The sequence below is a fragment of the Scardinius erythrophthalmus genome, assembly GCF_964197995.2.
Source record: "Scardinius erythrophthalmus genome assembly, chromosome: 17".
Lineage (NCBI taxonomy): Eukaryota > Metazoa > Chordata > Actinopteri > Cypriniformes > Leuciscidae > Scardinius > Scardinius erythrophthalmus.
Genome location: NC_138237.1, coordinates 27223187 through 27236050, shown reverse-complemented (window position 1 = coordinate 27236050; position 12864 = coordinate 27223187). Strand labels below are relative to the sequence as shown.

Sequence of the window (12864 nt, the reverse complement as noted above, 5' to 3'; positions counted from 1 at the left end):
GTGTCTCAGCTGAGGGAAATTATCAGTAGGTCACTCTCAGAAAATCATATCATTTGTGTGTCCTCATGAATTAACTGTATATAGTGAACTTACATTATTTGAGAGATTTGAGCAAAGGCAAAGGAAGAAATTTCCTTTATTGGAGTTATATATATTTTTTCGCTTTTACTGAAAAAAAAAAAAAATATATATATATATATATATACACATATATATATATATTATATACAAAACATGAGTTATTCATATTTTAGAGAAAATGCGGCATCCGTCTTTTCCCCATGTTCTGTTCAACTCTGTTAAAATGTTTTGATCAAAGGAACTGCAACATTTTTTTTGCTCTGTTGTTGAAACTGAAGTATATCTCTCTAAAAGGTTTTTTTAAATCATTATTTCATTATGTTTACACTTACATTGGCTTCATAAAGCTTAATAGTTCAACTCTGTTATGGGATAAACACCATTTTGTTATCTCCAGCACACGGCCTGTGAATAATACAGTGTGGTGCAATGATACTTGCTGTGAGGCCATTATTGGACGTTTCCAAAATGCCAGTAACAGGGTTGAAATTAAACAGCGCTTTGTCGCAGGACAGAGATAAAGCAGTGCATGATCACAGGAACTTGCAGTGCAGCTTCAAAATAACGATGAGGCCATTATTGAACGTTTTTGCGCTAATCTTAAACCCTAGAACATTTTTTTGTTGTAACAGGGTTGTCACAAAACACATTTTAAAGAGAAATGGCATGAGCTATTTATATTTCAATAAAGAATGATGTGTGATTTATTACAAGGGCACAATAAACCAGTTACCTTTTCATTTTTCAAATTTATATACACTACATGAATTTCAAACTTGCAGTAACAGGGTTAAAATAAAGTAGTGCTTTAGGGTCAGGGCTTAGGGTTACTAACAATAAATCAATTCATCAAGCTTGATAGTTCAGCTCTGTTATGAGATAAACACCAATTTTTTTATCACCAGGACAACCTGTGAACAGTGTGGTGCAATGACATTTAATAGTTAAGGCCATTATTAAACATTTTTGCACTGATCTTCAACCCTGACACATTTTTTATGTAACAGGGTTGACACAAAGCACATGATTTTTCAAATAAAAATTGCACAAGTTATTAATGTTTATTTCAATTTTATGTATGATTTATCACCAGGCACAATAAACTCAGTCATCTATTCAAATGTATGTATGAATTCCAAAATTACAGTAACAGGGTTGAAAAAGTAGTGCTTTAGGGTCAGGGCTCGGGCTTACTAACAACAAATAAATTCATCAAGCTTGATAGTTCAGCTCTGTTATGAGATAAACACCAGAACAACCTGAATAATACTGTGTGGTGCAATGATACTTAATAGCTGAGGCCATTATTAGACATATTCACATTGATCTTCAAATCTTGAACATTTTGTAACAGGGTTGACACAAAACATGATTTTTCAAAGAGAGTTATTAATATTTAAATTTTATGATTTATTACCAGGCACAATAAACTCAGTCATCTATTTAAATTTATGCGTATAAATTCCAAAATTCCATTAACAGGGTTGAATTAAAATAGTGCTTTATCACTGGATAGTGATAAGTAGCGCATGATCAGGAGCTTGCAGTGCAGCCTCAAAATACATCGCATTTTGCATTCTAAGCCTACACGACATGCATCCTACAAACTGAGTACATTAAACCTAAGACTGGTTTATATGTGACACACATCACTCTTGACTTGACTCTAAACACTCGTCAGTGCTGTCAGGGGTGTGCTTTACTCCCAGCCGCCTAAAAGAACCAGCACACTTCCTCTGGTCTGGGACTAACCTGGGCCATGTGTTCAGCAGTAACTCTTTCCCTCCAGAACGGGTAAATACCCTCAGCAGAGCCCGTATCAAGTTCCACGGAAACAAAGACAGCAAGCGCTGTGAGGGACGACCATAATGAGCCATCTGTTCATCCATGGCAGTGCAAACCAAATGTCATCAAACTGTGCTCCTTCTCGCACTTCCTCACATCGCCTTTAGAACAGGTGAACTGCACTCAGAGAGCATCACTAATGCTTACACTGGAGTTTCGCAGTCACAGACGATGTATCTATCTATCTCTATATATGTCTATATCTCTATATATCTATTTCTTTATCTATCTATCTATATCTCTATCTATCTATATTTATATTATCACACACACACACACACACACACACACACACACACACACACACACACACACACACACACACACACACACACACACACACACACACACACACACACACACACACACACACACACACACACACACACACACACACACACACACACACACACACACACACACACACACACACACACACACACACACAAATAATGCTGCAACACATCTTCAATTAAATATTTAATGCCAGCAACCCTTTCTGCATGATACATTTATAGCTATTACAAATACTTATGGATGTGATGACGCAAAACAGACTTGAGACACAAAAGCATTTAAAAAAACATTTGAAGTTTGAATCAGCAGCTCCTCACCAAAATCAGTGTGTTTGTCCTCCTGTGGAATATATAATAGGCACCTTGCTTGAACCATGCAAAAAAGTGAATACATATACATATGAATACATTCTGGAAAAAAAAAAATCATAAACCGCTTACAGTAACCGGTCAAAATAAAATATTGTAGAGGGTACTGAGTGTGAAAGTGCAAAAAGAAAGGCACATAAAATCTATAAAAAGGGTTGATGAGAACTTGGGTTTTGAGACTATGTATTTTGGATTCCATATGCTCAGTGAAATGGTGATTGTAGAGGAAATGAAGAAAAGTCTCTAAAGGGGTTATTCTTCAGAGGGTGGGCTCGTGTCCAGCGGTGTCTCCTGGGTAACACTGTCCATCTCTGCAGGTTCAGAGCTCTCAGTCGATGGACTCTTCTCTTCCTCCGCCTGGCTTTTATCCTCTTCGGTGTTATTGCTCTCATCAAACCCTGACCCTTCGGCCTGCGGGCCGTCTCCGTCGTAGATGATGTCCTCTGGGTTGGGTGCAGGCGGACAGAAATCTTCATCCGGGAGGAGATGATGAAACACTGATTCAGCCTGGACATAACAAGAAAGAATAATAATAATAATCATAATAATAAAACATCCTATAATTTAGCCATAGAACGTAGTGTCTGCCTCCCTCTGCTGGACTCACCAGTTTAATGGAGTAGTCGCTGCCCAGGCTGCTGTCGGGACCGGTGCAGACGTGAACGTTGCTCGGCAGACTGTAGCTGCTGCTGTCCTGGGCCGACGTGTCCCTCATGTTGAAGTACATGACCCACAGCACTGCAGGCTTGCTTCTCTCCTCGAAACCTGCACGGGATGTTTAAGCAGTCATATCTTTACTGTCTTTTAATGTCTTAATGCATTTTAGATATCTTGCCTTGACAATTCCTACAAATATTAAGCCTGGGTCAGTCTATATTAGGGGATCACTGTCCTGGAGGGTCACTGTCCTGCAGAGTTTAGCTTCAACTTGCCTCAACACGACTGCCTGCAAGTTTCTAGTATGCCTAGTAAGATGCCTGGTTCAGGTGTTTAATTGGGGTTGGAGCTGAACTTTACAGGACGGTGGTCCTTTAGGAGCAGGATTGGACACTCCTGACCTAGATGGAACCTTTTCCCATATGTTCTGCACTGATTTTGAGGGAAAATCCATTGGTATTATATATCGGGAATATATGAGGTCCAAAAAACATGTCGGTCAAATGTTTGGGAAACTATGCTCAGTCAAATATGCAAAATACATTTTAATATTTAATAAATTAACATGCAAATGCAAAATATTGTAGAAATGTATTAATGTTGAGTTGTTAGGATTATGTGGGCACAGATTCTAGCGTTATTGTGTCATTGTGTCATCACAAAGAAATCAAATGCTGTTGTGGTGATGGAAATCAACACCAATTCATTTATAGAAATACCATTAATATCAATTTTGATATTAAATATTATAAAATAACAATTATGACTAACCTAGCCACCAATATTATATTTATAAATTATATTATTATTGCTACTCAGTCCCTTTTATTTATTCATTATGGTAACATTTATGCATGTATCATTTATACACTATCCTTTTTGCTTTGTCGTTTCTGTAGTTTATTTGAAACAAAACTCATGTCACTCAATATTTTGAAGATTTTCTGTTAAATGACTGTATTTCCCTCATGAAGGCACATTGTACATTGATCATGTCAACACTGAATAAACATGTAAAAAAACCTATATTGATATTATATAATAATAATAATTTCTTTACATAATATAGTTTTAAACATAACTATACATAATGTATTATTTATTAATATTGAATATAAATGTATTATATATGAAAAATAGAATAAATTATAACAAAATAAAAAAAAGATAAAAAAAACAAGGCTGTGGAAAGATTTTGAAAGTGTACATTAGAACCCAAAATGTATGCAAATGAGGGAGTTTGCATCCTTGTTTAAATGTGAGGTGCTTCCATACATACAATAACAGTATGTTTGTAACAAAACAAGTGACTGTGACAGATTTTTTTATATGAAACGTACAGTGAGAATTTCAGCACCAAGGACAGCGGAACGCATTTGATGGAAAGCCTGTTGACACTTGACTCCAAGGCCTTGTTTACACCTGGTATTAAGATGCGTTTTGGTTGATCGGATCACAAGCAGACGAGGGACACATTCCCGTTTACACCTGGTGTTTTAATCCATCTCTTTTGTCCACTTTCAACCACTTCTGTCCTGATTTCTTCAAGGGGAGGGTCTATGTGTGGGTAAATGAACGTTTTTTCAGATCTTTCGATCTAATGGACAATATAAGCTTGTGCAATTTAAATATGAACGAGAAAGACGACGACGGAAAAACATACTGAGAGCTTTCATTTAATTTCATTTCTGCTCTGACAGCCGCAAGACCACTGTATGTGTATGTTAGAAATCAGGAATGGTGAGAGAACATTGAGCTTGGTATGTTTTTCGTCTTCAAACCAAACTTGGGTCTCCAACCGAGAGAGTTTAAATCCTGTCTGGCTAGCGCCTCCCATAATGATTACACATTAGTTCAGTAGGTGGTCTTTTGTGGCGGTTTGAACCGCATTCGACCACATGAGCGTTTACACTATGAAAGCAATCCGGTTTAATGTGTTTTCCACTCCCTCTGGAAGTGGTGGAAAGTGGACAAGCTCAAAACATTTTAGACCCCTTTTACACCTGTATTTAGCATCGTCCACTTGGGATCCGAACGACCAAAACGCATTTTAATAGGTGTAACAGGTGTAAACAGGGCCATACACGCTGAATCCAAAATCGCGTACTGTGTGAGTAGGTACTACTTTTGAATTTACTTTGTGGCCGTAAAAAAAAAGTACACTCTATAATAGTATGAATATGGTTAGTATGAATGAAATGTGGACGTACTACATCTGCCATGTTTTTTCTGTCACATGACCTACCAGTGTCCGTTGCGTTGCTTCACTTCCACTCATAAATCCTCTCCCACGGCTTCATGGGATACTAAAGTGTCCATCAAATGCACACTTCAGTCTCTCGGCAGATTCTACTGTTTTTCGGACATATTACTCTATCACATATTGTTTTTCGCATACTATATAGTAGGGAAGTATTTAATTTCAGATGCAGCAACACTTTTTAAACGCACACTTAGACAGGAATAGATCAACAGACCAACATGTTGTGAAACAAATCAAACTCAGTTTTGTTTTACATGCCTCTCTAGACTGGTGTAAGACTGCAGACTGCTTTAGTTAGGCCAACTAGACAAAAGTAGGAATAATATTGTCAAAAATGGCACTTTCCTCATATACACCACTTATGCCAGTTTTAAAAGACTGACGTTGATTTATCATGAGATGAATCACTGTTAATATTTTGCTAGCGGCTGCATGACATGGGTCATCTAATCTCTTTTTCTTCTTCTCCTTTGATGACATCTTAGGCGAGACGGGCTCTATGGTCCAACAGAAGAGCAGAGAATCTCAAGAGTGTGTGTGCGTGTGTCTCGCTGGTTCGTTTAAAGCGTAAAGCTGTCAGTCTGTATCATTACCCTTTAAATACACGAGCCTCTGCCGCAAAAAGGTGGGAAAAGAAAGGCTAGAAAAAGCGAGAGGGAGAAGGTGTCAGTCTGAAATGTCAGAACGGTCATTACCCAAATGTCACACAATTATGACGCGTGTTCCTTTTCCTGCCCGGAGTGGCCCGGTGATTTGCTTAATTTGGCGAGGGGGCGAGGTGTGGCGGCATCAATGTTTAACGCCGCTTCAAATACACCACCCATCCTTTCCTCTGAATGCTGCCGGGTCACTGATTCACAAAACACTGAACACACACTGCCAAAGAATCTCTTCTATTATAGAGTCCAGACAGCCAAGAACATGCGACTAGATAATATATGGACACAGAGAAACTGGGAGGGGTAAAGAATAACCAAGTGTTGAAAAAATGTTATTTATAATGATATATAAATGCATAAAACAATAATAATATAATACAATAAAACATCTTATACTAAGGGGCTGTTGAATACTTGAATCTTATTGGTTGACTAACGTTCTAAGGCGTGCCATTATTTTCAGGGAAATGTATGGCTCAAGTAGTTCCAGGCAGGTCTTGACCGCATTACAGTTTCTTATCGCTTCACTACGCCAAATGATTTCAGTTATTTAAAAGGTCCTTACAGCCTACAACAAATGTCTTGAAATACATCATCTGAAGTTCTGAACCACGTCTTCAGGTGTAGTAACTGTAGTGTAAGCAGAATAATTGACTATGGTCCATTGAATTATTAGAAAGCAATGCACAGCACCCGAGGTGCACTCCTCTTCGCGTCGTGGCTGCATCACCACCTCAGGTGTGCATTATTTTCTAATAATTCAATGGACTGTCATCAATTATTCCTTACTTAATCGATTTGACAGCACTTTTGCTCTTCGAACAAAACTAGTTCCAAATGATGTGAAAGCAGAATCAAGCGTTGCGTGTCTCTAAGCAACACACACTGCAGTGGGGTTTCATTCCTCGCTTGAACCAATGACTCAATGTTTACTCAAAGTAAGTGAAATTCGATGATTAACTTTTGTATAAAATATATTTTGTATATATAGTTTGGTTAGTATGTATAATCTTATATCTTAAGTTTAAAATTATACTGAAGTATCTGTAAGTATGAAGGTGTTTGGGCCGACAGCCAGACGACGCAGTGGCTCTCTTTCGGTCATACATACGCACACATGTTCCCAGATGTGACAAATGTCAGATTAGCATACAGCAGCACTCCTGATGGCGGCTAACACATGCCTGCAGCTGCAAACCTCCAAAACCACTGCCACCCTCTAACACACACTGGCACACTGCCTCAGTACACACACACACTAAACCCCCACTGGCCTCTACAACCCTTTAATTAAAACTCACAACATCTTCGATTTCACGATTTTACGAGTCGTTTTCAACCAAGTCTCTCCATTTCGTGCACAGAACAACCTCTTGGACAGTAACCAGTCTGGTATCAAAAGTGGCCACTCAACTGAGATGGGCCCAACTCTCGCTTATTGAAGCTCTGAGACTGGCAAGAACAGCTTCCAAATCTTCAATACTCATCCTGCTGGATTTGTCTGCTGCTTTTGACAGAGTTAACACCAGATCCTCCAGTCAACCCTCATGACGAACGGCATCTCGGAACTGCACTCCAATGGTTTAAGTCTTAACTCTCAGGTAGGTCCTTCAGGGTGTCGTGGAGGGGTGAGGTGTCTAAGTCGCAACATCTAGCTACTGGGGTGCCTCAGGGCTCAGTGCTTGGACCATTTCTCTTCACTTCTCTTCATCTACTAGGATCTGTCATTCAGAAACATGTTTTCTTCCCATCACTGCTATGCTGATAACACACAGCTCGACCTCTCATTCCAACCAGACGATCTGACAGTAGCTACTCACATCTAAGCCTGCCTGACAGACATTTCTTGCTGGATTAAGGACCACCACACTTCAACTCAACCTTGTGAAGAAAGAGCTTCTAGTGGTCTCAGCCAACCCAACACTTCATCACAACTTCTCCATTCAACTGGGTTCGTCAACCATAACTCCCATCCAGGATAGCCAGGATGTTAACCTTGGAGTTCTAAATGATGATCAGTTAAACTCCACAGACCACATTGCTAGAACTGCCCGGTCCTGCAGATTTGCCTTATACAACATTAGGAGGATCAGGCCCTTCCTCACAGAGCATGCTACACAACTTCTTGTCCAAGCTCTTGTTCTATCCAGACTGGACTATTGTAATGCTCTCTTGGCAGGTCTTCCAGCTTGCACTGTCAGATATCTGCATATGATCCAGAATGCTGCAGCTAGAGTGGTCTTTAAGGAGCCGAAAAGAGCTCACGCCACATTTCTCTTCATAAACTTGCACTGGTTGCCATTCACCACTCCAAATTCAAGGCACTGATGTTTGCCTACAGAACAACCAATGGCTCTGCACCCGTAAACCTAAACTCATTACTTCAGGCCTATGTGCCCTCCAGAAGCTTGCGTCAGTGAATGGTGCCTTGTGGTACCATCCCAAAGAGACACAAAATCACTTTCACGAACCTTTACCTTGACTGTTCCCTGCTGGTGGCATGACCTGCCTAACTCAACCCGATTCTTTAGCCATTTTCAAGAAACTGCTGAAGACACATCTCTTTTGGCAACACTTGACCCATTAATACTAACACTTACTGTTCTATACTGTTCTTTCTGTGCTGAACTAACTAGGACTGGTCACCGCAATTGGATATTGCTGCCCTATTGTTAGCTTGATTGCTTCTATTGCTCTCCACATTTGTGAGTCGCTTTGGATAAAAGCGTCTGCTAAATTATTAAATGTAAATGTAAGAAAATACATTTGTACACTGAGAAAAATGTGAGTGTTTTCCCATGCAAATCTCACCATCATGTGCCCCGTTTACTCCTGGTATTAAGGTTAAGCATTTTGGTCGATAGGATCACAAGTGGACGACACTAAATACAGGTGTAAAAGGGGTCTAAGACACTTTGAGCTTGTCCACTTTCGATCACCTCCAGAGGGAATCGAAAATGCATTTGACCGGATTGCTTTCATAGTGTAGATGCTCAATTGGTTGAATATGTTTGAACAGCCAAAAAAGACCACCTACTCTCTGCCTACTGACTTAATGTGTTATCATTATGGGATGCACGCTAACCAGACTGGCAGATGGAGACCCAAGTTTGGTTTGAAGACGAAAAACATACCAAGCACAATGTTATCGTACCATTCCTGATTTCTAATATGCACTCGGTGTGGTCTAGCGGCTACCAGACCAGAAATGAAAGCTGATGTTCTTTGTGTGTTTTTCCGTTGTCTCCTTTCGTGTACATATGTAAATCGCGTGAGCTTATTTCATCCAATAGATTGAACGATCTGTAAAAGCTCATACATGAACCCGTCCATAGACCCTCCCCTCGAAGAAATCAGGACAGAAGTGGTTGAAAGTGGACAAAAGAGACGGATTAAAATGCCAGGTGTAAACAGGAATGTGTCTCCCTCGTCTACTTGTGATCTGATCGACCAAAACTCATCTTAATACCAGGTGTAAACAGGGCCATGAGGAAAGCGTGTTGTCGGTGGTTACCAGGGCATTACTATGTAGTTGCTAAGGTGTTTGAAGTTGTTTTTATCTAGTCTACACGTGGTCATATATGAGCCTTGATCTTTTCGATGGGTTCAAAATCCCCAAGGAAATCTTCAGTAGTTGCTGTTGATTTGTTCCATTTGGCTCCATCATGATCTAAACAGACTCTCTTTCTCTTTCTCTCTCTCTCACACACACACACACACACACGGCGCTTTGACCATGGGGATGAATGAAGATCTACCCAGGTGACTTTGTCTCTCTGACCTGTTCTGGCCCACTGCTCTTCTTATCTAGCGATTCATCCTCAAGACCTCTGCCAGTATTTGTTCTGACATTTTAATTAAAATAGTACTAGCTCATTCCTGTGATAAAAAGGCTGTGTGTCACCCAGCGGGGCCCCGCGTCTCGCACCCTCCGCTGTGCCGGCCACGCACCTGAGCACACATGCTTACACACACACAAAGAAACAATTATAACATTTCTATTTTGTTGAGCCGCAGAAGTACTTAAATTCACAACAAGAATCAATATAAAAAGGCAATGCTTGAAAAGAGAGTATGTGCATGATGGGAAAGTGATAAAGATTAAAGGTGTGGGGAGATGACGGCTGATAAAGAGAGATTGAGTTTGTTAGATGGAGTGAGGAAGGTTGGAGATGCCGTGGACTTGATGACCTTGATCTTACAGCCGTGAAATACAGTCATCTTACCATCACACTTATTCTGGAGTCAAGACACTGTTATTACACAAATTTTGATAAATTGGCACATTTTAGGAATCGTCAATTATGACATGAAGCTATAGGAAAGGATCAGTGTCAAGAAATGAAATCAAGTCCAGCTACAAACTAGTCTAGTAGCTAAACTTGTCAAAATTAAATCGTAACAAGGCTTAGTGGAATTATTAAATTGCAAACGCTGCAATTTAATTAAATAAATATATGCACTGCGTGTTTAAAAAGTGAAGGGCGGCACTGTGTTCTTTTACACACAAGCAGCTCATGATCTGGGGTTATCAGTGTCTCAAATGCTGCGGCACAAAAACTCATTTCTACATGTGCTCGGAGTATGGAACGCTTATAACGAGCATTTGGGAACAACCATCTTCCCAAACTTGTCATGAAAAGTGCATATTAAACAGCTGTGCATATTAAACAGCTGTTTCAACAAAAGAGAAGATTTTAGGGCTCCCTGCGGGTTTCTGCCAAAATAAACCGAGTCTGCTCACTGCAGAGCCAATGGGTGGAGCTTGATGTCCAGTTCCGCCTCTCTGGACTTCAGTTGAGCTAGAAGGTCCAACCACACGCTAAACCTTTAACCTTAACAATATCCCCAATGTCCCTGGACTAGGTCAAGCTCCACCCATTTGGATCTGCAGTGAGCACTACTTGAAATTAAAAGCTCAATAGTTTAACATTTAAAAATGAAGAAATTAAGAAAGCCATAAGTATTAGTATTTAAAATTTAGTTATATTATTTTTCTTATTTTTTGTTTTACAGTGAAATATTACAATAGTAATACTTAATTTAAAAAAAAAAATTCAATAATAATCATAAAAAATAATAATAATAATATGATATAAAATCACAACATTCTTTGAAAAAAAAAAAAGAAATCACAATTTTTATAAGAAAAATCTCAATAGGTTTTTCCCCCAAAATCATCCAATCCTTCACAGAGGAAAAAGTCATTCCAACGCTTGTCTTTTCTCAGATGCGGTTAATTGAGATTGATTCGATTAATTAATCAGCACATAATGTAATTATTTTTTTTTATCTTTTGCCAGCCCTATTTGAAACGCCTGAATTTACACCGAACTCAACTAATAACACTAAAACATTAAACATCTGAATGAACCATCTAAAATGAATCATGCATCTCAACACTACTTCAATAACACAAGAGAAAGGACATCCTAGGAAAACAAAAGTGTCTGGAAAAAAATACTTAGCTACTACACAGATATTTTACCACGACTATCACCAACATGCGTACAACTAACATAAACTGATTTTTTTTTTTTATCGAATCTTTCCAAACTCACAATGTGATTCCACCCTTATGATCTGAAGGTAGATTGTGAGGTCGTATGTGACAGGTCGTGCTCAGATTCACTCTGAAGGAGCCAAGCAGACCCTGACAGAGCATAATGGGAATCAATGGGAGCAGCGCCTGGCCCCTGCCTGCCACACCACCATCAATATCAATCACTGTTATCGCCAATAACGTCTCCATGTAAGCCCTTCGCTGAATGTCACAGCAATACCAGATCTTTCTTTAAAGAGAGGAAGAGATGATCTCTCTTTGACACGGGCGGCAAGGTTAGTTAAGTACTGTTAGCAGGACGTATAGCGGATCTGTATGTGCAATCGGAGGTCAATGCGCAAAAGGACTGAAGATGTTAATAGGTTTAAATGACGGGGAGTTTTAATTGGAAGTGAAAGAGCTGGGTTAGGTCTTACCTCCAGAAGGTTCCTCTCCAGGAATGGCGGGAACGTCAAACAATTGAGATACAACTGGAGCAAGATCTTCTTGGGCCGTACCAGAGGATGAACAGGTCAAGTGGACCAAATCTGTTAAAAGAGACCACAACTGACAGTTTAGGACAATTAAGGTGGGCATAATCTGTACATTTGGTTTCACATTGTTCAGAAAAACTTTTCTTGGAAAAGTCCATTGCCATTTCTATACACACACACACACACACTGGTACTTCTATCATTATGAAGACATTCCATAGGCATAATGTTTTTTATATTGCTACTGACATTTTCTAGCCCCTAACCCTAAATATACCCATCAGAGAAGTTTATTTAGCGTTCTGAACTACAAAGACATTGGCATGTCCTCATAATGTAGCCTGAAACATGAATACACACTACAGTATATAAGGGCTCATAATGTAGGTCAAACCCATATGCACACGCACACACAATTTTTTTCTAGGCAAGTTTTAATTTTTAATGCTTAAAAAAATTTCTTCATTATAACAATCAGGACACAATATTCTTTGATAAATTAACAGGATCAGAACTCAAGCTGCCTGCATATAAGCTGCATTAGGCAACATGTCAGAGCATGCTCACTTTACTGGCAGAAGCTTAAAATTGTTTAAAGGTGCAGTGTGTAATATTGACAGCTAGCGGCAGAAATGGGTACTGCAGTCCAAATTCAAAA

General features: G+C 39.3%; 1 protein-coding gene across 1 annotated transcript in view; it reads right to left on the bottom strand.

The window, feature by feature from the left end:
• Positions 1-2393: 2393 nt before the first annotated feature.
• Positions 2394-12864, bottom strand: part of chm (CHM Rab escort protein) — a 74151-nt gene continuing 63680 nt past the window's right edge. The window contains exons 13-15 of the mRNA XM_081390299.1: positions 12150-12260; positions 3199-3356; positions 2394-3098 (exon numbers count right to left, since the gene is read on the bottom strand). Coding sequence (XP_081246425.1) covers positions 2844-3098; positions 3199-3356; positions 12150-12260 — 524 coding nt within the window. The 3' untranslated portion in view covers positions 2394-2843. The remainder of the gene's footprint in view (positions 3099-3198; positions 3357-12149; positions 12261-12864) is intronic.